Raw genomic sequence first — 21,397 nt, forward strand, 5'->3', positions numbered from 1 at the left:
ATCATGGCATTAGAACTGGTACACCGTTGTCACTTGCGAAATCAAAATGATTGCAGTTGGTGTAAATTTACAGATTAAGGGGCGGTAATATTATATAATGAGATCCCTTTGCCATGTCACAAACGCGGAGCGAAATCAGACGCGCTGGTTTTTCTCAGATGCTTTGCAGACTTGCAGAAAAAGGCTTACCGTTACTGGGTTAATTTTTTTCACGTTTCCTTGGTTGGTAGATGCACCGGGGACCTGATTATAGCACTTGACACCCAGAAAAGTCCGATTTTCATGATATGTCACCTTTAAACTCTGACACTGTTTGAGATAAAGGTATCAAAACAACTGTAAAATATTCAGAATACTGTTCCCACAAGGCTTGGTTTTTCAGATGTCTTTATTGTTTTTATGTACAGTACTGAATCCATATTTTTCATTATAAGATGCAGAGATAATCAGTAATAAAAGCTTATCCTTGCATTTTTAAGCACACTTGTTGACATGATTAACTAAAACAGGTCATATACAAGAGAACGATATCTATACACCTTAATAATAAAGTATATTATTATTAAGGTTTTGTAAAGGGAGCAAAACGCTTAAGTAAAAGCGTTGCGTTCATATTCTGGGTTCTGCATGTTGTTTTAATATCACTGGTCTTAGTACAATCACGCCAGCATTTTAAACCTACAAACCACAAGCTTTTTGGTTGTTATTTGTTGAAATAAATGCTTCAGTGGGTCATGTACTGTCGCTGACTGAACCACCAAGCTCCTGATTCTCCTTCTGTGGTCACTAGAAAAATGAGTTTTTCAATTATACGTCGTCAAGGAAGCGTGATAATAAAAGATCAAATTAGGTGAAGGGCTATTGTTTCTCCAATAAATTGACTATACCGAACAAAAAAGATGCTATCGAACACAACAAAAATTCTACATTAAGCTTTTTCCTCCCATTGAATGATGACTAAGAATCCCAAGGATTCATAAGCCATGTAAGAATGATGAATGACTACCCTTTGGCGTTTTATTTTCATATAAACAAAACTATCATTGTATCAACTAAAAGGATTTTTACCAACATTTCACATTAATCTCATTAGTTGCTATAAATTTTTTGCAATGTACTTGCAATTCAGGTGTTCCTTGCTTGATTCAACAGTTTACAACCACTACTAAATGTCAAATGCAGCCCGCACTTCTGCAATGGAATTTTATTTTAATTTTTTTTTTCATACTCATTTCATTTCATTGGTTAACAGCCCTATGTTCCTTATTATTCTAACATAATTTAATGATACATAAGAATTTATAAAGATTTGAACTAGCGTGTAATTTAGATAGGGAAAATTGCTCTGTATAAAAACAAAATCATAATAATGTATAATATAATTAAAAGCCTGTAAATCATTTTAATATGCTTAAGTAAGAGCAAGAATGATAGATAGAACATCATGAACTTTTGCATTAGAAATAAAAACAAAGCACAAAGTGTGTTCAAGTAATTTGTTGTTTTTTGTAAGCACAGATGTGACCTACACAGACACTGTGAATATGAGCATGCATTCCTAATAAAACTGAAAAGCACTGACCTCTGCTGGACATTGACAATAACTGCTTGTGAATATGAGTGTGCTTTGCTGGTAATTGTGAATAGCTGTTGAATTTGTTGGTAATTGAATATTACTGCTGAAATATTAACAACCGTGGGGTCCTCTGTAATGCTCAGTTTAATAAAGGTCATTGAACACAGTGCATTGGCTTAATTGGAAAAGGAAAAGAAAAGGATATTTCACATTGCTCCTCATTTAGCCAACAATTAAAAAGTTTTTGTGAAATATCACTATGACAAATTTTATTCAAACGTAACATTTTAAGAGACGGAATGTCTTCTGTTAAACTGAAGGTATTTACCTTTTCAAAAGACTTGGACAAGTACCTAAAATGGTGATAAATCTATCAAGTCAGTTTAATTCTGGCCATATAATCATATTCGGCCAGGGCATTGCAATTGACCGAGACCCACACTGGCTGAAATAGCAAATAGCCCAAAGAACGGTGGCTGTGTGAGAACAAGACGCCAGCTTTAGAGCCCGCCAGCTTGACCTTAACATACATAGGACATATCTTTAGGGACATGACCAATCCCCCCTGCAGAAGGACAAAAACACAGAAATAAAGTAATGTTTCTAAATATAGAATACAAACAGTTTTTGTAACGACATTTCCCTTAATTTAATACTGCATAACTTCACTGATGGTTGAGGTTGCCTCATCAATGTCAATAAAAAACCACCGATACAGACAAGATAAAGCACGATGCTTCAGATGAGTGGAGAGATACACATGCTCTTACCAGTGTCCTTGCAGTGTGAAGCTGCAGCAAATAAGTACTCCCTAGTGGACCAGGATAACAGTTATTTCAGCCATACCTATAACCTCATTTACTCAACAAATTCACCACCAGTGCTTGGAGGCCTGCCCTTTTGAGACATATGCAAAACAAACAGAAATTAGAATTAACACGTTCGCTTGTAGTAAATAGAGTTGCAGAAAACAGTATCTTTTTACTACAGTAAGAATAATTTAGTATAAATAATTGCTTTCCTTCTAGTATTTCTGTTATCAGCATTTTTATAAGACTAACCATAGGCTTTTTACCTTATTCAAAAGCCAACATTAAGGCATTAAATGACAATGCTTCAATTTCAGCAGTCTTACTTAATATAATTGACAAGAGAATTTGGTCCGATATAAAATTTATTACAACATGTAATAATTTTTACTGGAATTGCAATGGCCAGAAACAACAGTTACCTGGTTTTGCTTGAGCATTTGTGTTCAATTTCCTTGCATTACAAATGGAAGAAGAGAATAATCATGGAAAAAACTATAAATACATTTTCATGATTAGATAGTGAGTGTGGTAAGAGCATGGAGTCCTCCGCTGTCATTTGGGAATGGCCAAACGCCTCTGAATATACCCACAGCAAGCTTAACATGGTATACATATTGAGACAAGACATGTCTGTGCCATAATTCATTCGGTCCAAGAACGTGGCAGAAAGTGTGGAGCTCGAGCAACAAGACAGATTCCTAATTTTTGTGATAAGGTTTCTGTAGCAGTAATTCAGCCATGAGTTTGTTTTCACCATAACTAGACAAGACACAAATGAAAGTGGTTGTGTGGAGCTAGTATTTTTTAGATTTTGACTGTTTGAGCTAATTTGCTAGTATTTTTTAAAATGTTAATAGAGATAGTTGCTGTGGAGAGCAACAGAAACGTTCGTAAAATAGTGCAATAGTATAGTCGAAGGAATAGTAATAAAATAAAAAAATATTTTATTTACAGAGGCGTAATACAGATTCCATAAAACGTAAAACGTTCTGTTGAAACAACAGAACAGAGGGTTTCTTCAAAGTGCATGAAATGCATACCTTGAATGTCATTACATATAAGTCATTTCATTAATGGGAACGAAGAATTTTTTGAAAAATATTTATATTAGATATATATTAATTACATTCTTTCAATTTGTTTTTTTTTACAAATCAAAAAAACATATGCCAAGGAAGAAAAAAAATAAGTCAAAAAAAGAAAGAGTAAAAATAAGATAAAATAAAAGAAAAAAAAGAAACAATAGTTTACACAACAAAAAAATGTATGACAAGAAGAATAAGCGTCTATAATGAGCCTTGTCATGACGTCATATTTTTGCGTCGGAAGTAGTTGTGTTTACGTCCATGCCTGTGCATAAGCGCAGTTGCGTTATCCTTCACATTTTCCCGTTCATATAACCTGTCAGTAAAGTTTCGCCATGGCTGATTTTAATTCTAGCTTTGATATGCCGTCGGCTAGTTCATCTGAAAGCGCTGAAGCTGCGGAGCTCCAGCGTCTGATTGCAGTAGAGCAGCAAAAGGCTCAGTTTCAAGCGCAGGTGGGTAACTCTTCAGTAACTTACCGCTTTGCTGTCATCCAAAACCAAGCCTGATGGGTTTTAACCCTGTTTAACACTATATTCAGGTTCACAACTTTATGGATGTTTGCTGGGATAAGTGCATGGACAAACCGAGCTCCAAGTTGGACTCACGAACTGAGACTTGTCTCGTTAACTGCGTGGAGCGTTTCATCGACACGACGCTCACCATCACCAACCGCTTTACGCAGATGGTCCAGAAGGGCGCGCACTGATTGAAGGACAACTGTCAATAAGCCTACCACGTATTCTTTATGTTCTCGGTGTACGTCTGGGAGGTTATTTTACTGCTCCTTAGGGGTGTGATGAACCCTTTCACACTCGCGAAAAAAAAACAACAACAACAAAAAAAAAAAACCTACAGCCCTTTCTCAACAACTCAACAAATAGAAAATGTGTATTGATATGTGTATCGCTGCTGTACCAATACAGCCAGCAAAGAACGATTATTTCTGCTGGAAATAAGTACTGGCAGTTTCCAGTACTGACTGTCCACATCTGTAAACCTGACTGGTTTAATTGTGACGTTAAATAAATCAGAAGTTTCAATGAAACAAACGTGAATGATCTTCTGTTTTCGAAAAGAACACAACATTTGTGAGCTGTTTTGTTTTTGTATTAAAATGTTTTTTGTTTGTTTATTTTTTTGCCCTTGTCTGCATGAGTATGTATGCATGTAATGATAACAGAGCTGAGTGCATTTGTACATTGTAATGGTGTGATACCTAAACTTTAGCATGGATGCTATTGAATTGTTGTTGGATTTAGATTCTCTCTCTTTTTTTTTTTTTTTTTTTTTTTTTTTTTTTTTTTTTGTAGCAAAAGAGCATAGAGTAATAATAATCCATTTACTGGTTATCAACCATGGCATGAAACATGCTTATTGGTATAGGCCAGAATTTCAAAGTTAGTAAATTCCTATAATTTTAAATATTATTATTATTATTATTATTATTATTATTATTTTATTTAGTATCTTTTATACTATATATTTTTGACATTTGGAAGTGATATACATCAAGAAGAAACAAAACTATTTTGTTCAGCAAATGTTTAACTTTCAGGAAAAAAGTTTGCCAAATACTAAGACTAAATGTCTTTTTGATTTTCACCAGTGGTCTATACTATTACTACTAGACAATCGCACGAGATAGCTCTTTATTATACACTAGCTCTTAAAAACTCTTACTGTAAAACCCCAAATCTGGTTTTGCCTTCTAATCCAAAACAATGCAATATTGTAAGAGGACTCCATACGACAGGATTAATCTTAAGGCCGCAGAGGTCTGCTTCTTTGCTTTGAGGCTATGCCCTTCTTTGTTGTTTAGTGTGCTCAGTACAAAGTGTCCTTTGATAGAGCTGTGTGTGTAAATCTTGCAGGAAGGGCTGCTTTCAGCCATTCTAATTAAAGTCAGGAAGCAGATAGGTTAGCTTCGTGCTCTTACTTGATTATCAGAGCATACAGGAAGGGTCCTCTCAAGCAAAGCCTTTGATGCCTTGAAGCAAAACGGACTGGACACTACCAAACACTGTGTACACTCTTGGAACAAAAACTCTTAATATTTTAAAATATTGAACAACAAAAATATATCTCAAGTCCCTACATTACGTGGGTCGTGGGATTAGATGTAGCTTTATACTTTTTGTCAAAACTATAGCATGGTAAGACATTACAGTTTTTAATTGTAGAGACCATTGTGATTAAATAATCTACATAACAAGAAAACAAATAACATGTAAAACAACAAAAAGGGTTCTGCTGAGATTATTTAATCTTCAAGGAAGAAGTACTTAAAAGCTCAGAATTTATAGCATTTTTTCTGTATTATTCAGTTTATTCATTTATAATTATTATTAATATTTTTTAGACATCTATTCAATTATTATTATTGTGTATATTCTTGCTATATTTTCCATTATTATGGCACTATCTTTTTTAGTTAGTAGTGTTTTTTTTATTATTAAACTAGTTTTTCAATACTCTCAACATAAATATCAACTGTGCAAAAGATCAATATTTGTGTTTACTAATTAATTTGAACATAAGAATAAAGGCCATCTCTTCGGTGTGAAATGAACACTAAAGGAGTGTTCTGTGTTAAGGAGTGCTCTAGTTAAGTTGTGATGAAAGAGTTGACTGTGTACTTGGAACACTAGCTTGTGATGTAGAATTCAGTTTCATTCTTATCAAGGATGCCCACTAATATGCCTCAGTTCTCTCTTCAAACACTTTCTTCAAAAGAGAGCCCTATGAAAGAAAAATACCAGAGACGTTGTGGCAAGATATGCAGAAGAATGATCAAAGAGTATTTTCAGAATGGTTGGCTAAAAAAAATGATTGTTAAAAAAAAAAAAATCCTTATCCCCTTTTCCATTTTTTCTGACTCTGCATATGGTAACTTTCATGTATTATCCTTTTGTGATAATGAATCTGGATTAAAAACACCCGGATATAATAGGGTAATGTAGGAAACAGTATCTGACAAAAATCCTCATATCCTTTTTTTATTATTATTAAATTACATGGAGAAAATAAATCCCTGTCCATAACCTTCACAAAGACCCACTGTATGTACTTATGCCAGGCTGAAGCTCCAAGATCAACAACTTCTTAATTAAAACTTGTGTATAATAGGATCTAAATCTGGTATGATCTGTATCAAAAAATCTGGCATGTCTGTGCCATCTCTCTTCCTGTGTCAGTCTGACAGAGCCTGAAAGAGCCCTAGTGTCTGAAGCATCACTATACACATTGATCCTGACACCTCAGGGACAGTGGGACCTGTGTTTGCTTTGGACAGCAAAGGGGCCATCTGGGAAATCCATCCTGGTCTGGCCCCTCTCCATTCTCTGTCAGAGTTCTGCTGTCAATGATACGTTCATCATTTCCTTTGAAATCTGTAGTACTTAAGAGATTAGGAACCCTGCATCTATGAGGTCAAGTTTTTCACACAGCTGACACAATAGCATGTTAAAATAATAAAATTGTTGTTATTATGGTTTCAACACTTACTGTTGACACAGCTTAATTCTCATTGGTTTAAACAACAGTGAGGTTTTGTTATAATGGATGGAAATTAAATTACTTTAGTTGTCTTGTTTATATATATTTTCATGTAAAAGTAACAGAATTTAAATTACATCAAGTTATCAGCAACAAAGCACATCAGTGTGAATCACGTGATGTTCACCTTCAATCTTAAATGAGCATGATGATGTTGACAGCATCTGAAATCCCACACTTTCCTACCATACAGTAGAAAAACAATATATGAAAAGAGTATGTCTGAATTCAGTACAAAACAGTAGGTAAAGGAACCTGGATAAACTACTACTTCCGGTGAAACTCTAAAATGCGATGGACACTTTGGGCCTGTCCCAATATCCACACTTGTGGACTTTGCCACTTGAGAGCATGTGTATGCAGCAGAAAGTGAGAGTGCAAAGCTGTTCCAGGTCGGAAAAATGGCAAAGCTCAGTGCCATTACTGCACAGTCTGAGCATATATGCCATCATTCATCACATTCAGTAACTCAAGTGAAAGTGTGAGCTGTCGAGGAAACTTTGCAGTTAATTTAATTCAACATTATATATAATTTGTGTAAAACGTAAAGTGTAAATATTTTATTAGTGCAGAGATGAGTATGTGTTTTTTTTTGTAAAAGGTTTGCAACTGCTTTTTATCACCTAGGCCTAATTAGAAGCACCACAATGCTTCTAACTACTGAACAGAAATTTAGAATTAATTTTAAAGTGCTAAGTATTAGTTAAAGTTTTTAAGTATTTGTGTGTGTGTATATAGGGTAAACATTTAAATTTGGGTAATTTATGCCAAATCTAAGTGGGAACCCTCTAAATAACCCCAGTGCTTAAGGGGTTAAATGTACAAAATGTGTAAATAAAGCTCTGTTAAAGGGGTCATATGATGTTGCTAAAAAGAACATTATTTTGTGTATTTGGTGTAATGAAATGGGTTTATGTGGTTTAAGTATCAAAAAACACATTAGATTTTTGTTTCTCCTCTGTGTTCTGCCTTTCTTAAACGTGTTGATTTTTACAAAGTTTATTGTTCTGAAAAGCGAGGTGTCCTCTTATTGGCCAGCTATCTAGTGCGTTGTGATTAGCCGAATACCTCAAGCGTGTGATGGAAATGTTACCCCCCTTAACATACTGTGATGCCGTGTGTCCCGGAGCGCCAAGACAAAAACATTAAAACCCATTATAAACGAGCATTGTTGCATTCAGTGTGGACATAATTACAGATTATTAGATAAGATTCGATTCAACTTTATTGTCATTGCACATATAAGGTACAAGGCAACGAAATGCAGTTAGCATCTAACCAGAAGTGCAATAAAGAGTAAGTACAGGATATACAGTGTCTACAATATGTTAAAAATGTACAATAAATATACAGATAAGGCAGTACTATGGACATAATCTACAGATTTTTAAATACTATCAGCATGATATACAGATGGGTGTACTATGAACATACTATACAGATGGATTATGTAATAATGGTATGTACACTATAAGCAGAACTCTGAGCATATGAACATTATTTACACTAGTGCAATGGACAGTAAAAAGTGCATAGAAAAATATTCCAGTGTGCAAATGGATCATTCAGTATTCTGGATGAACAGACAGTAGTGCAAGTAATAAGTGAAATGTTTTTTGTTTGTTTGTAAGCCAGATGTAGATGTTGAGGAGGGGTGAGGAGTGTGTGTGGTGTTTGTGGGGTGGTGGGGGTGGTGGTGGTGGGAGGGGGGGTGTCAGAGGGCAGAATTCAGTAAGGAGACAGCTGTAGGGAAAAAGCTGTTCCTGAGTCTGCTGGTCCTTGTCCGGAGGCTCCTGAAGCACCTCCCGGAGGGCAGGAGGTTACACAGTCTATGGTCAGGGTGAGAGGAGTCCTTAAGAATGCTATGAGCTTGACATAGACAGCGTTTTCTCTGGATGTCCTCAATAGCAGGGAGTGGAGTCCCTGTGATGCGTTGGGCGGTTTTCACCACCCTCTGCAGTGCCTTGCGGTCAGCAACTGTGCAGTTTCCATACCAGACTGTGATACAACTGGTCAGGATGCTCTCGATCTCACACCGGTAAAAGTTCACCAGGATGGCTGAAGACAGCTGGTTCTTCTTTAGTGTCCTGAGGAATAAGAGGCGCTGGTGAGCCTTCTTGACATGACCAGGCTGGAGGTGTTTGTGGTCCAGGACAGGTCCTCCGAGATGGTTGTTCCCAGGAACTTGAAGCTGGAGACACGTTCAACAACCATCCCGTTAATGTGGATGGGGTCGTGCGTGCTTCCTTTCTTCTTCCTGAAGTCCACAATGAGCTCCTTTGTCTTGCTGGTGTTAAGGAGCAGGTTGTTGTTAGCGCACCATGAGGCAAGGTGCTGTACCTCCTCCCTGTAGGCAGTCTCATGTTTGTCTCTGATGGGGCCAATCATCGTGGTGTCATCTGCAAACTTCATGATGGAGTTGGATCCATGCACAGACTTGCAGTCGTGGGTGTAGAGGGAGTAGAGGAATGGGCTCAGCACAGCCCTGTGGTACGCCGGTGTTGAGTGTGATGGTGGTGGAGCAGGTGTGGCCTGAACTAAACATGCTGAGGTCTGTTGGTCAAAAAAAACAGGTAAAATCCAGTTGGTGTGTGGGTCCAGTGTGTGGGTGGGAGGCATGTCCTTGATGGTGTAGGCTAGGACCAGCTACTCAAAGCACTTCATAACAATAGGTATGACTGCTATGCTGTGCCCTATTGCGGGCGACAGGGACAGGGCGGTAGTCATGGCGGAGTGTTTTGGCACTAGCACAATAGGTATGATGTGGACGGTAGTCAAAAGGATGTGGACTTAAAGCATGTTGGCACAGTTGCTTGGGTGAGGGACAGGTTGAAAATGTCTGGCTGCTCTGCACATGCCCTAAGCACATGTCCAGGAATGCCATCCAGGCCAGCAGCCTTGTGTGCGTTGATCCGGCTCAATGAAGTGTGGACATAAAACCATGTCTGCATTTGTGATTGGAGAAATGACAAACAACAAGCACTACTCTACACTGCTCAATACTTGCATTTGAATCATCAGCGGCAAATCCTTTACATAAGTAAACGTAATTACAGACTGTGAGTCAGAACAGCCAGCATTGTAGTCTTCTCTCCCAGGATCAGGAAACAGTCCTCCTTAAAATGCGCTGCACACATCTGAATATTTGGGTTGAACTGTTCTGGAACAGTGTTGTAAATACAACTTAACCAATGATTTCTAGTTGTGTCCTCTTTTGGAAGACCAAACAAAGTAGCTTTGCTTTCACAATGAAACACACAGCTTCTCCACAACATGGCGGCGGCGGTGGCAAAAGCGAGATTAAAAGTTACGCCTTCTTGCTTTGCGTGAACATTTGGGTGGTGTTATGCAAATCTTCCCACATTGTGACGTAGATGTGGGGGGGCATGTTAGAATGAGCTATGTTTGGAGGGTGTGGTTGACTGTTAACTTTTTATAAAGAATATATCTTTGGATTTGAGACTTTAGTCTTTGCAACTTTACAGATCTTCTTTATGCACCAAGAGCTTGTAACACTGCAAAGAGAAAGGAAAAGTTGAAATTGCATCAAATGACCCCTTTTACTATTTTTTTCATTATTTTATGGGGTAGGTTTAGGGTTGGGGTAGCTGTAGATGTTAATAAAACACAATCCAATAGGTGGAAAATTAAATTTCATTGTTAGTTTCCAGTCGGAGCTGTATCCCTTCTAGCCACAACCAAGTTCAAGCTCAAATCGGTGCACAACGTTGTGCTACGGTTTCCGGTTTGAACGACATGTTTCCTTGAAACCGTGTGCAACGGTATGCAACAGGGTTGTAGATACGAATAAATTCAAGAGTAAGTATATTGTTTGCACATGTTTATTTACATTAAAGGCAAAATAACTGAAATAATAAGAGCACAAGTATAGATTTGGAACTTCTTTAAGTCTGTCTAAATATCATTTAGTAATTGCAATGTCTTCTGGTCCATATCCTTTCCGAAGGTGTGCCAGACACTGATTAATAATATAACATAAAATTACTATAAATATTTACATATATTGCTATTGTATTGTTGAGTGACACTTTCATAAACTTTTCTATACTCCTCCGATTATCAGGGGCGTCGGACTGGGGGTAAAACCAGTACTGATTACCAGGGCCCCAAAGGAAGAGAGGGCCCTTGAAAAGTCTGGAATATATTTTATTTTACCTGGATATTTTCATGGGGGAAAGGGGGGGGGGGGCATCAGGACTGCCTATGCGTAGGGCCCGGGATCTTGTGCAACGCCCCTGCTGATTATATAATGGTAAATATTACAAAAACAGCACAACAACAATGATCAGCAATAATGATAAGCCTAATACCCACAATAAAAACAATAAGGCCATATAGATTATAACACAGTCTCAGAGGTAAAAAGTGGATTATCCTTAACCTGAAATGTTTGTCTTTTCATCCTGAAATGCGTGGCAAATGTTGGATCACAATAATTAGGAACCACAGTTTCCACAAATCTCTTCACTCGATTGGGATGTTCTCTTTTATTCTGGATGGCAAGGGCAGTGACTGTAACATTGAGCTTTTTTTGCAGTAGGCTATTTAACACGTATTTATACCGATTTTATCATGCTCCGAAAAATTCTTCAAAAAGAACACAAAGAATGACCTTCTCAGCTGCCATAGTTGCTCTGATGACTCTTGCGTCATCAGAACAGGGTGTTCCACGCACCACCATTTCCGTTTAAAAAACATTTTGCCGGGGCTGAACGCAGCCATGGACAGTCTTGCATACTTACTATCTGTTGTGCGCACGCGCTCTCAAGTGTCCAAGACCGCAAGTGTGGGTAGTTGGACAAGGCATAAAACACCTCACCATAGAGTTCGAGTCTTTTTTGACTGACTCCTTACACAGAACCAGTTCATAAGAGTCGTTTGTTCATGAATCGGACACTGCTGGTCTCACTGTGTTCGTCACTGGCTGCGCGCGGTAAACATTAGCTCGAACTTCAAATAGGTGACTTGCCGAAAAACTTGACCCACACTAAACTTTATGACTGTTATAATTGCAGTTTGGAGCTGTTATTGTGGCCAGGGGCATTGCACAGTCCTGATGCCACCCCCCCATGAAAATATCCAGGTAAAATAAAATATATTCCAGACTTTTCAAGGGCCCTCTCTTCCTTTGGGGCCCTGGTAATCAGTACTGGTTTTACCCCCAGTCCGACGCCCCTGATTGTGGCAAAAACAACAGTAACGGCAACGATTTCCTTTCTACACTGTCTTTCTGACAGCAGATGACAGACGGATTCCCATGATATATGGCAACATTTCCCTGACTGAAAAGGCAGCGTGTACCTACCCTGAAGGCATTCTTCATCTTGGCAATATCCTAAATACAGTCGACAAACCCAATGACGCTCAGACCATGGCTTGTGTTTATCTAGGGCAGATGCTCATATCCTTGACTCCTTTCATTGATCTGTTTTTGCTGTAGGTGTCTTTGTTATGGGTGACCTCACCTGAGCACATGAAGAGGATGAAGTCATTATTAAAGCCATTAGTTGCTGCAGGGCTTCTCCACCCAGCAGGTGAGCAGATTTTGTTTGACTTTGTTTTGTGTTTCTATGTGTTGTAATGCCTCTCGGCAGTATGAATGTCTTGAAGGTACTGACTCAGGACTTCTGTTCTCCAGGCAGGGAATTGTATTCATTGTAACACCTCCGAATATGTGCAACGTATATGTAATTGTCAATGTTACCACTAGAAGTCACTGTTCCTGCAACCATCTGTGTCCTGCTAGAAAGTAAAAACCCTCTTCTGACAGTTGTGTTGACAATATAATCCACTTAAGTTATTGATATATAGACTACAGACACTGTTCAAATGGGACAGCCATGTGGACTATATAAGGAGCAGCCTGACTAAAATCAGAACTTGAGCATTAATCCTAACAGTGTTTTTTCTCACTTCTTTCTGCATATGGTTCTGTTTTATTTCATTGATTGATTTTCATTTAAATAGTTTAGCATAACAGTATGGAACGGATTGATGGCTCTGGTGGCTAATATAATGTGTTTTGCTCTTTAAAAACAAGAATAAAAAAATGAATGACGTGGTGCTTTATGATGCAGTTATTATGGCCAACCAAGTACTTACAGTTTAGAGTTTAACAACATTCCTTTCATTCCTCAGAGCAGATATAAACCTATATGACACGTAGAACGCTTGATAATTTTACCAGCTTTACTTGCCAACATGTTGCAACCTCTAAATGGTCAATCTGAGAGTACAGGTTGCCTGAAAACAGATATTTGTGGCTATTTCAAGTCGTTATTTACCATAATATGAAAGAAAATACAGTAGGCACACCCTGGGGAAAAAAAGGAAGTGTGGGTAAAGAGGTGTACCATACTGCAAAATATAGCAAACTTCGCTGATGGAAATGGCGCCAGATTTCCGAAGATGAGGAAGAATTAGAACTTGCTGCCTTGTGTTATAAAGTGTCTGAAGCTTGTGTTTAAATCCACACGAGTTCATCATGTCATCTCTTTTTCGCAAAGAGGATTTATGCTTTGCAAGTCGTAAACAACAATCCTCTTCTCTTTCCTTGCTCTCCTCTCATTCTTCCTCTCACACTGTTTTTCCTCTCTGTGACTCAGTTTTATTCCTTTTAATCTATTTTATCGTCATAAACAGAGCCACACAGGCTACTGTGATGAGAAACAAAGATCCATGGCAGTTTACGTGCGTGTGTGAGAGAGGGATGATATTTTGGCTGAAGGAGGCCGTCCGAACTCACTGTTCTCTTGATACAGTTCACTCCACTCCACTGTGTTTGCAGAGCCTGGACTTATGGGTGATTGAGGATTGGTGTCCAGATGTGAACGATTTAATAGAACATTGTCCAGCATGCATAAACCTGTCTGTGTGTGTTAAATCCAGTAGCACATTCCTCATCTCTTCAATCTTTATGCAACCTTAAGAAATCTTACCCATAAGTATCCCTTTTCATCTGTTTATGTGTATGTTTATGTATTCAGGCATTTCAAAAGAACGGCTTGTGAATATCTTTCCCTCCCGTTTAACCCTCAGGCAACGAAGCACTGATTTTGATAATGTATTTCCCTTAAAATATGTGTATGTGTATATATATATATATATATATATATATATATATATATATATATATATTTATTTATTTATTTATTTTTATAAGAGTCATGAGAATCATAACGTTTATTCAGATTTTGTTTTGGGGTGAAGTTAAGTATTGGAAAATTGCAATGTTGGGCTTAAAAGGTTGCAGATTTTTTACCACTGTTATAATTAACTATACAAGTACATAAGCTTCTCAAAAACGTCAAAGCATTTCCAGCAAGTAAACACCATTTTCCTGGATTATTCCTGGAGTTGTATTAACATCTATAAAACCCTCTCTGGTATGCTAGAAGGCTGATTCTTTAGTATGTTTTTAAGTTAGCTCAGGCAGAGTTTCTTTAGACTACACTAAAATCATTTGGAATATTTACAGTTTGCTAAATGGGCTCTGTTGTATAAATAGCATTAAAGTTGGTGGTTTAAATAGTCCAAGAAGGTTTTTAAATTTCAGAGTGTGAGCTGCTGTTGTATGTATTCCCAGCTCATGTTTAATGTGAAGCACAGGTAATATTAAGTAGCTAAATACAGTATAAATAAATGTTGCAGTTTTGCCACAGTTGGTCTTAGCATGTTAAAACACTCATTTTATCAATCAGACCTTCAGAGGACCTTAAAACTCTGTGGAGTTTTCCTTCATCTGGAAGTCACATAATAAACAAGATGTGTATTTAGGGAAACATTTTAGGTGGAAATGGGAGATTCTTTTGTGATTGATGCTGGTAATTGATTCCTTTCTTTCATTTTGCACATACAATTGTATTTAACATCTATTCTACTCCATTGTTGTGTATCCTGAAATGTTCCCCCTTGTGCTTGTGAGTGTAAAACGGAGGGTTCCTCCCACAACTGAGCATTTATAAAGGTCAGACAGTTGGTGGACTTTGCCTGGGCTCTGCTGTCTGTGAAAGCAATCACAATGGCTTTAGGCAACTGGGGAGGAAGTGAACACATGCTAGTGTCATTAGTCGCTGCTCCTGATGGCTTTAGTGAGGCCTTTCTTTTCTTATGATGGGAAGGACCACACTTGGCTGGACATTGTTTCTGTATCTTTTTTTGAGCGGCAGACTGATTCACTTCCTAGCGTGACGTTGTTGGGTTTTGATCCAGGCACTTTGGGCCAATAATGGCTATCACAGGGAAATAGTGTAAAGCAGGACTGAGATCGTTTGCTAAGTCAGTATTTGTTTTTGAGAGGATCATTTGTTAGTGAAAAAAAAAATCATATTTTGAATCATATATAGAATGCTCCTTCAACTGTCTCTTAGCAGCATTTGGCTGCAGTGATGACAAATATATTCTTGGGAGTGAGGAGAGGTTACCGGTACGGCTGGATCACACACAGGGCCGTAGCTGGGGTTTGCGGGTCCCCAGTGCAGGTTGTACCAGTGGACCCTGTTTAAAATAGTTTAATTTGTATGTTTGTTCTATCTATATATTTGTGCTATTTACACAGTGTTTAAGTTTTTTCAAGCTTGTAAGTTTGTCCAGTTACAAAAACCGAATAATCAGATGTAAAATAGCACTGCATAGTCTGCTCTGTAAAAAAATAAATATACAGTCAAAACCTAAATTTATTCAGACTCCTTAAACATTTCTCACATTATCACAGTTTGTAAAAAAATAAATATACAAGGATTTATCTGTCAGTTATTGCAATTACAATCAACCAAAAATTCAGTCAACGGTTAGTATGACAATATTTACACAACTATCAATACTTTGTTGACCAATTACCAAGCAATGCTTAATTTTGTTCAGACTGTGGTGTAAAAAGTTTGCATTAGCAATTAAAGAAAAAAACACTTAAGCAAAACATGGTCATGTCAAAGTGTCTGAAAATGTTTTGGTCACAATTTTTACTGGTAGACCACTGTACAAAGAATTTTTGGGTATAATATGTCACAGTATACTTTATTTTGCTATACTCACTTATATAAATGAAATGTAGTGTATTGTGTCCTGAATAGTGTGTCTGTATTGTGTCTGGTTTTGTTTTGGTTTTGATTTGGTTTTTTTTTTGTTTAAAAAGCAATTCAGTCAAGAGCAGTGTGTGATTTTTTTTCTTTCATTTTCTTGGATTAAGATTACAGGAGCTAGTAAATTAGGTGCGGTCACCTTAAGAGACAATGCATCCATTATAATGATACACATTCGATTTCTTTCTCTACTGTTTACTTTAATTTTAGACATAATCAACAGTTTTTTTGAGGATACTCTCCAAGACGGGTATTTTGACATAATTTTGTATGTATTTATTGGTACAAGAGCAAGAAGAGGCGAATTCGGTGTTCAAGCCCTTTGAGACGCGGCTCTGTGTGAGTGCCCTGTGTGAACAGAACACCGCGCGCGGGTGATAAATTGGGCTCTCACATCTTTTTCTGTTTGCATGTTTAAACTCTGATTTGTATTTGTTCGTTCAGGTGTAGGAGGACATGAAGGAGAGCTTGGTTCGGTGTTGCAGTCCGTGAGACATGGCTCTCTGTGTGTGAACCGAACACGGCATGCGAGTACTACATCTTGTGTTTGAATGCTTTAAACTCTTTTGAATGTTTAAATTGGCAAGGCTTAAAAACACCAAATGATAAGCTTTCGTGACGATGCGCAGCAGTGGCCCGTCAACTGCCCTGAGCTTCTTTTTAGGCTAGCCTCAGCCAATCGGTTGAGATTGCCGGGGGGGGGGGGCCTCCTCATCCATGGGAATTGTAACCACCTTTCACCTCACTAGCACGGCCCTGATCACACAGAATAGAAAAAATATCTCCATGTTTAAAGTGACTCTTCATACATGCTGGAACTGTTAATGCATAGGCTATTCTTTAATTTACTTTATTACTGAACCACAGGAGCTTTATAAAGCTCATTGTGGATATTGTGTAGAGACTCAGTAGTGCCGAAAAGAAATTTTTTGAATCTCTTTTGAAATCAGTGTTTTGCAAAAATGAATGATTTCAGTCATTCTACTTTAGAATTTCATGTTTAATTCCATGTGTTACTTGACATTAATTTGTAATTATTTCATAGTGAATTTTTTCACCACCATTTTTTTTTCTCCCTGTGTGTGCTCCTGTCACATGGACACTGAACTTATCTTTTCTCCCCATCTACTACACTCCCAATTTACTGACATTCTACCATTCTGGAAAATATCAGTTATCGAGGTGAAATTTTGTCATTTGTTAGATTGAGTTTTCCACCTGCTTTCCAACATGCAATGGAAAACTGCAATAAAAAATACTGGACGCATTCTCATGAAATAATGGAACGCAAAAAAAAAAAAGGACTTTAAGGTGACGTGTAATTTCTGTCCTATTTGTGGCACCAAAAGAAATTGCAGTCTGAGCAACATCATAATATTTAATCAACCAATGGTGTGAGGTTACCTGTTTGTCCAAACAGTTGCAGACCGGAGGAGTATTTGAAAACAGTCATGTTTTGTTGATCTGGTTGGTGCTACATGTGGAAAGAAATTACACCCATTAATTGTATAACACTTGCTTAACGTAGCGAAGAAATTTTGCACTACTACTATAAATTGGTACAAAGTAAGAAGGATAACAGAAAAAGTAAGTATCAAATAGAGAAATTCCAGAAGGCAAATGTTATTTCTACTAACCTTTTTGGGCTTTGTTCTTGTTTGACATCTCTAAAATATATGAGCTTGAGATTGTGTATGTGTAAGTTTTGGTTTTGTATTTGTGTTTGAGTTTGGGTTTTGTATGTATGTTTAGGTTTGTATATGTATATGTTGATGGTATCAGACTATCATTTTTGATGGTTAGTGCTCTTCATCATTTCATCTGTGGGCTGCTGCTTCAGTGACATAAATGAGATGAACTCCTGCTTCCAGACTCTTTCCACTTGCTCCAAAGCAGAGCTACGTGGACTGTTTCCTAGGCAACAGCTACAAACATCAGATGACAGTATGTCTGAGTGTATATTACAGTTCAGTAACGTGCCAAGAAGCTGTTCTGTTGAAGCAAAAACATACTTGTGCTCAGAATGAAAAATGAGTCAGAGGGAACGTTATCTCTGTACGCCAGATACTTGGAATGTTCATTTCATACAAAAAAGGGAGAAAAGAAAATCAAACATTTCTCTGTCACTTGATGTGTTTATTATTAGCTGCCATTGTTATTATGGGTCATCCGGTATAGATGTGTTAATCATTAAAAGAAAAGGGATTTTTCTTAAAAATCCAGACTCCAGTTTAACAGACATATTGGAGAGAAATAGCTAAAAAGTGCTCTGTGTGCTCTTTCATGACGTACCTTTCATTACACAATCTGTTGGAATAACACTCCATTCATAATTGCACCTGAGGAGTTATGTCAGCTTCTTGGCTTCTTGAAATGCTGCGGCCTGCCTGGTCTTGATGTTTGATTTGTTGTACATGGCGATGATCTCAATAACACAGTATTATTTTCCCTGACAGTGTGGTTTTACCTTTACAGCCACAAATGGATTCTGTGGCTTTACAATGTAATGTTTGAGTATTTTTAAGTACCACACTTGAATGTTTACATGCTAGTTTTACTTTCCCTCTAGAACATTTCAATGGTCAGTATTGTATTTGACTTTAAAAGTAAAACTAATAAAACATGTTTGAACTTGTACATCGAGTACACTGAACAGTGGCATTGTGCAGTGGAATATCCTTTTCCTCCTTGATTTGGGCTGTAACAGTGACAGCAGTTTTTGCTAGAGTCAGTGCTTATGTCAAGAGCAACTGCAACCAGGAAAGTTTAACACAATAGAATAATACCAAACATTCAAACATGAGCCCCACCTACTGATTAAATCAAATAAATGACTCTACATACAGGGCAACTTAAAAAAATTAAAACAGCAATTACAATATGAAAGGGAAAATAAATTAAACTAAATTTTATATTTCAAATCAGCAATTACATTTTGTTTTTCTTTAATTTAACAGGGTTGTTGCATTTTCAGTGCATGTGCAGTGCATTTTTTTTTACATTTTGGCACATATTTTATGAACACTTCAATAATGAAATGCATAATGTGGTTTTTATTTTCGGCATTTTATAAATTTATTAAATATTTTCTGAATCTACCTTCCATAAGTAACAGAAGTCAGCTATGAAATTATTAATTCACATCAGTTGTAATTATATAATCTGTTGATGGAGTTGTATTTTGCTTTTTGAACATAATCTATCATTTACAAAAAGACAGGTTTCCATTACACCGCATTCAATGTGTTACAAATAGAGTGTTTGTTTTGACAAATGAAGCTGAAACATTTATGTCAAACATTTTGGATAAACCTACCTTGACCTTCGTTTCTTTCCATTTTCAGTTATGCAAGTAGTAGCTGGCAAATTTCAGTATGTCTAACTAAAGTCACACACAAAATTATATTTCTGAATATTTGATAAAGTTTCAGGGGCAAATCTCTTTTATGACCCTTTGACCAAAACTCATAAATTGTGGCTTTCTTGTTGTTTTGACATGATAAGAACAGTAACCATGCAGCATGGCCTAATCCAGCACAGGTGGACACTGGCAAAATCACCTCCAGATAGAGACATGGTCATAGACTGAATGTGGCAATGAATGTGTACTGTGTTACAATCTTCATCTTGGGTTAAGCTCAGTCAATAATGGCCTACTTGTTCAATAACTGGCTATGTTCCCAAGAGACACATTATATTTGTAGTAAATAATACAGCCTCCAGAATCTCAAAAGAAATCTAGTCTGGCTGGTGGCGAACCAAGGTCGCTGAGGCATTGCAGTTCTAAATATGAAGTGCTGTCCACATCTGAAAGACTAATGGTACTTGCTAATGGTTTTTGACAAATCTGCTGTGTAAATCAAATCAGTTCGAAATGTAGTATCTTCAGCAGAAGAGAAATAAGTAATGCTATTTGTTTATACATTATGTGATGAATGTTATGAAGAACGAGCACTCTGCATCTCAGATGCTGTTATATCATATTTAAACAACCTCTGCATCTGGAGAACATTTTGCATATATATATTTTGTTTGTTTTTCGGGGGGATTCTGTTTGATAAATATGATTTCACCACTGCTGGACCTTTTCTACTTGACTAAGAGGCTTTGGCAAACAAGAGAAGTGATTTGATCAAGGTGTTTATAAAAAAAAAAAAAAAAAGAGGCATAATTTGAAATAGCAGTCACTGGAACAAGAACCATGCTGAAACACTTTACAATTATTCTCTTCAGATTGGCCATTACATAACTGGTGACGGTGGAGCTCTCCATGTGAAGACTGACCAGCATGGAACAAATTCTTTTCAGTCCTCTTTACTCGAAACACATTTGAAATGTCATTAGCAATGAAGACATAAAGGTGCTGTAAGCTGTTTTTTTGGAATACCACACATAAAATGTCTCTACCTGGCAGATGGTCATATTGAGAAATTATAAGACAATCCCAGGCTCAGCAGCAAAAAAGAGTCATTAGAGCAGCCTGCACTTTTTCAGCTGATCAGGAATGGTTCCTTGCTTATGTAGGATTTTGGAAGTAGTATTGTTGAAATGACCAAAGTGGCAGAAATGAGTAAAATGTCTGAAATCACAACTAGAAAACTAGTTCTGCTTAAAATAAATCATAAGAAACAAAAAACATTTGAAGTCATTAGAATGCAAGGACATTGAAAATCGATTTGGAGTGAATGAAATTGTACATGTTATGCTCTTGTTCAGAGCTTGAATGATGTTTACACAGAAGTATGGTAGTCTGTATTTGATGTTGTGTTTTGGTATAGAATAAAAAGGATTGTGGGGCCATATAGAAGAACTCTAATCCATCACCACAAAATAGCATCTAAGCTTAGTAGATAAAAGGTGGTTGTTATATAACTCCATTTGACTAATGTTTGCAGGTGTAAAAGGCAAAAGGTTTGGCACAAGACATGCCCTTAGATTTATGCCCAGTAGAACCATCGATGTCTTTCACAGTAAATTAAAGTGATGCTAGGTCATGAACATGTTGCCTGAAGTACTGATGTGGCCAACCGCAGTGGAAAACTAAAAAGTGGTCAATGTCTACGTCACAGACAACATTATAAAATAGATTTTGGACCAGCTTTTGACATTTTAAAGGCACAAAATGTAAGTTTTCACCGCCAGGGGTCACATTTTCAAAACAATAAAACTATATGACGAAGGTTGATGTTATGAAGTAGAGTGGAATGATGGGAGATGTTGTTTTCACCATCCAGAGATGTATGGAATACACAAATCATTCACAGA

At 37.2% G+C, this 21,397-nt stretch overlaps 1 protein-coding gene across 1 annotated transcript; it reads left to right on the forward strand.

Annotated features, from left to right (window-relative positions):
• Positions 1–3,701: 3,701 nt before the first annotated feature.
• timm8b (translocase of inner mitochondrial membrane 8 homolog B (yeast)) lies at positions 3,702–4,521 on the forward strand. Its single transcript, XM_019072054.2, has 2 exons — positions 3,702–3,928; positions 4,015–4,521. Exons 1-2 carry the CDS (start codon positions 3,809–3,811, stop codon positions 4,180–4,182), a joined length of 288 nt encoding a protein of 95 aa, XP_018927599.1. The 5' UTR covers positions 3,702–3,808; the 3' UTR covers positions 4,183–4,521.
• Positions 4,522–21,397: the final 16,876 nt, after the last annotated feature.

Source organism: Cyprinus carpio, chromosome A5 (genome assembly GCF_018340385.1).
Source record: "Cyprinus carpio isolate SPL01 chromosome A5, ASM1834038v1, whole genome shotgun sequence".
In the NCBI taxonomy this organism is placed as follows: Eukaryota; Metazoa; Chordata; class Actinopteri; order Cypriniformes; family Cyprinidae; genus Cyprinus; species Cyprinus carpio.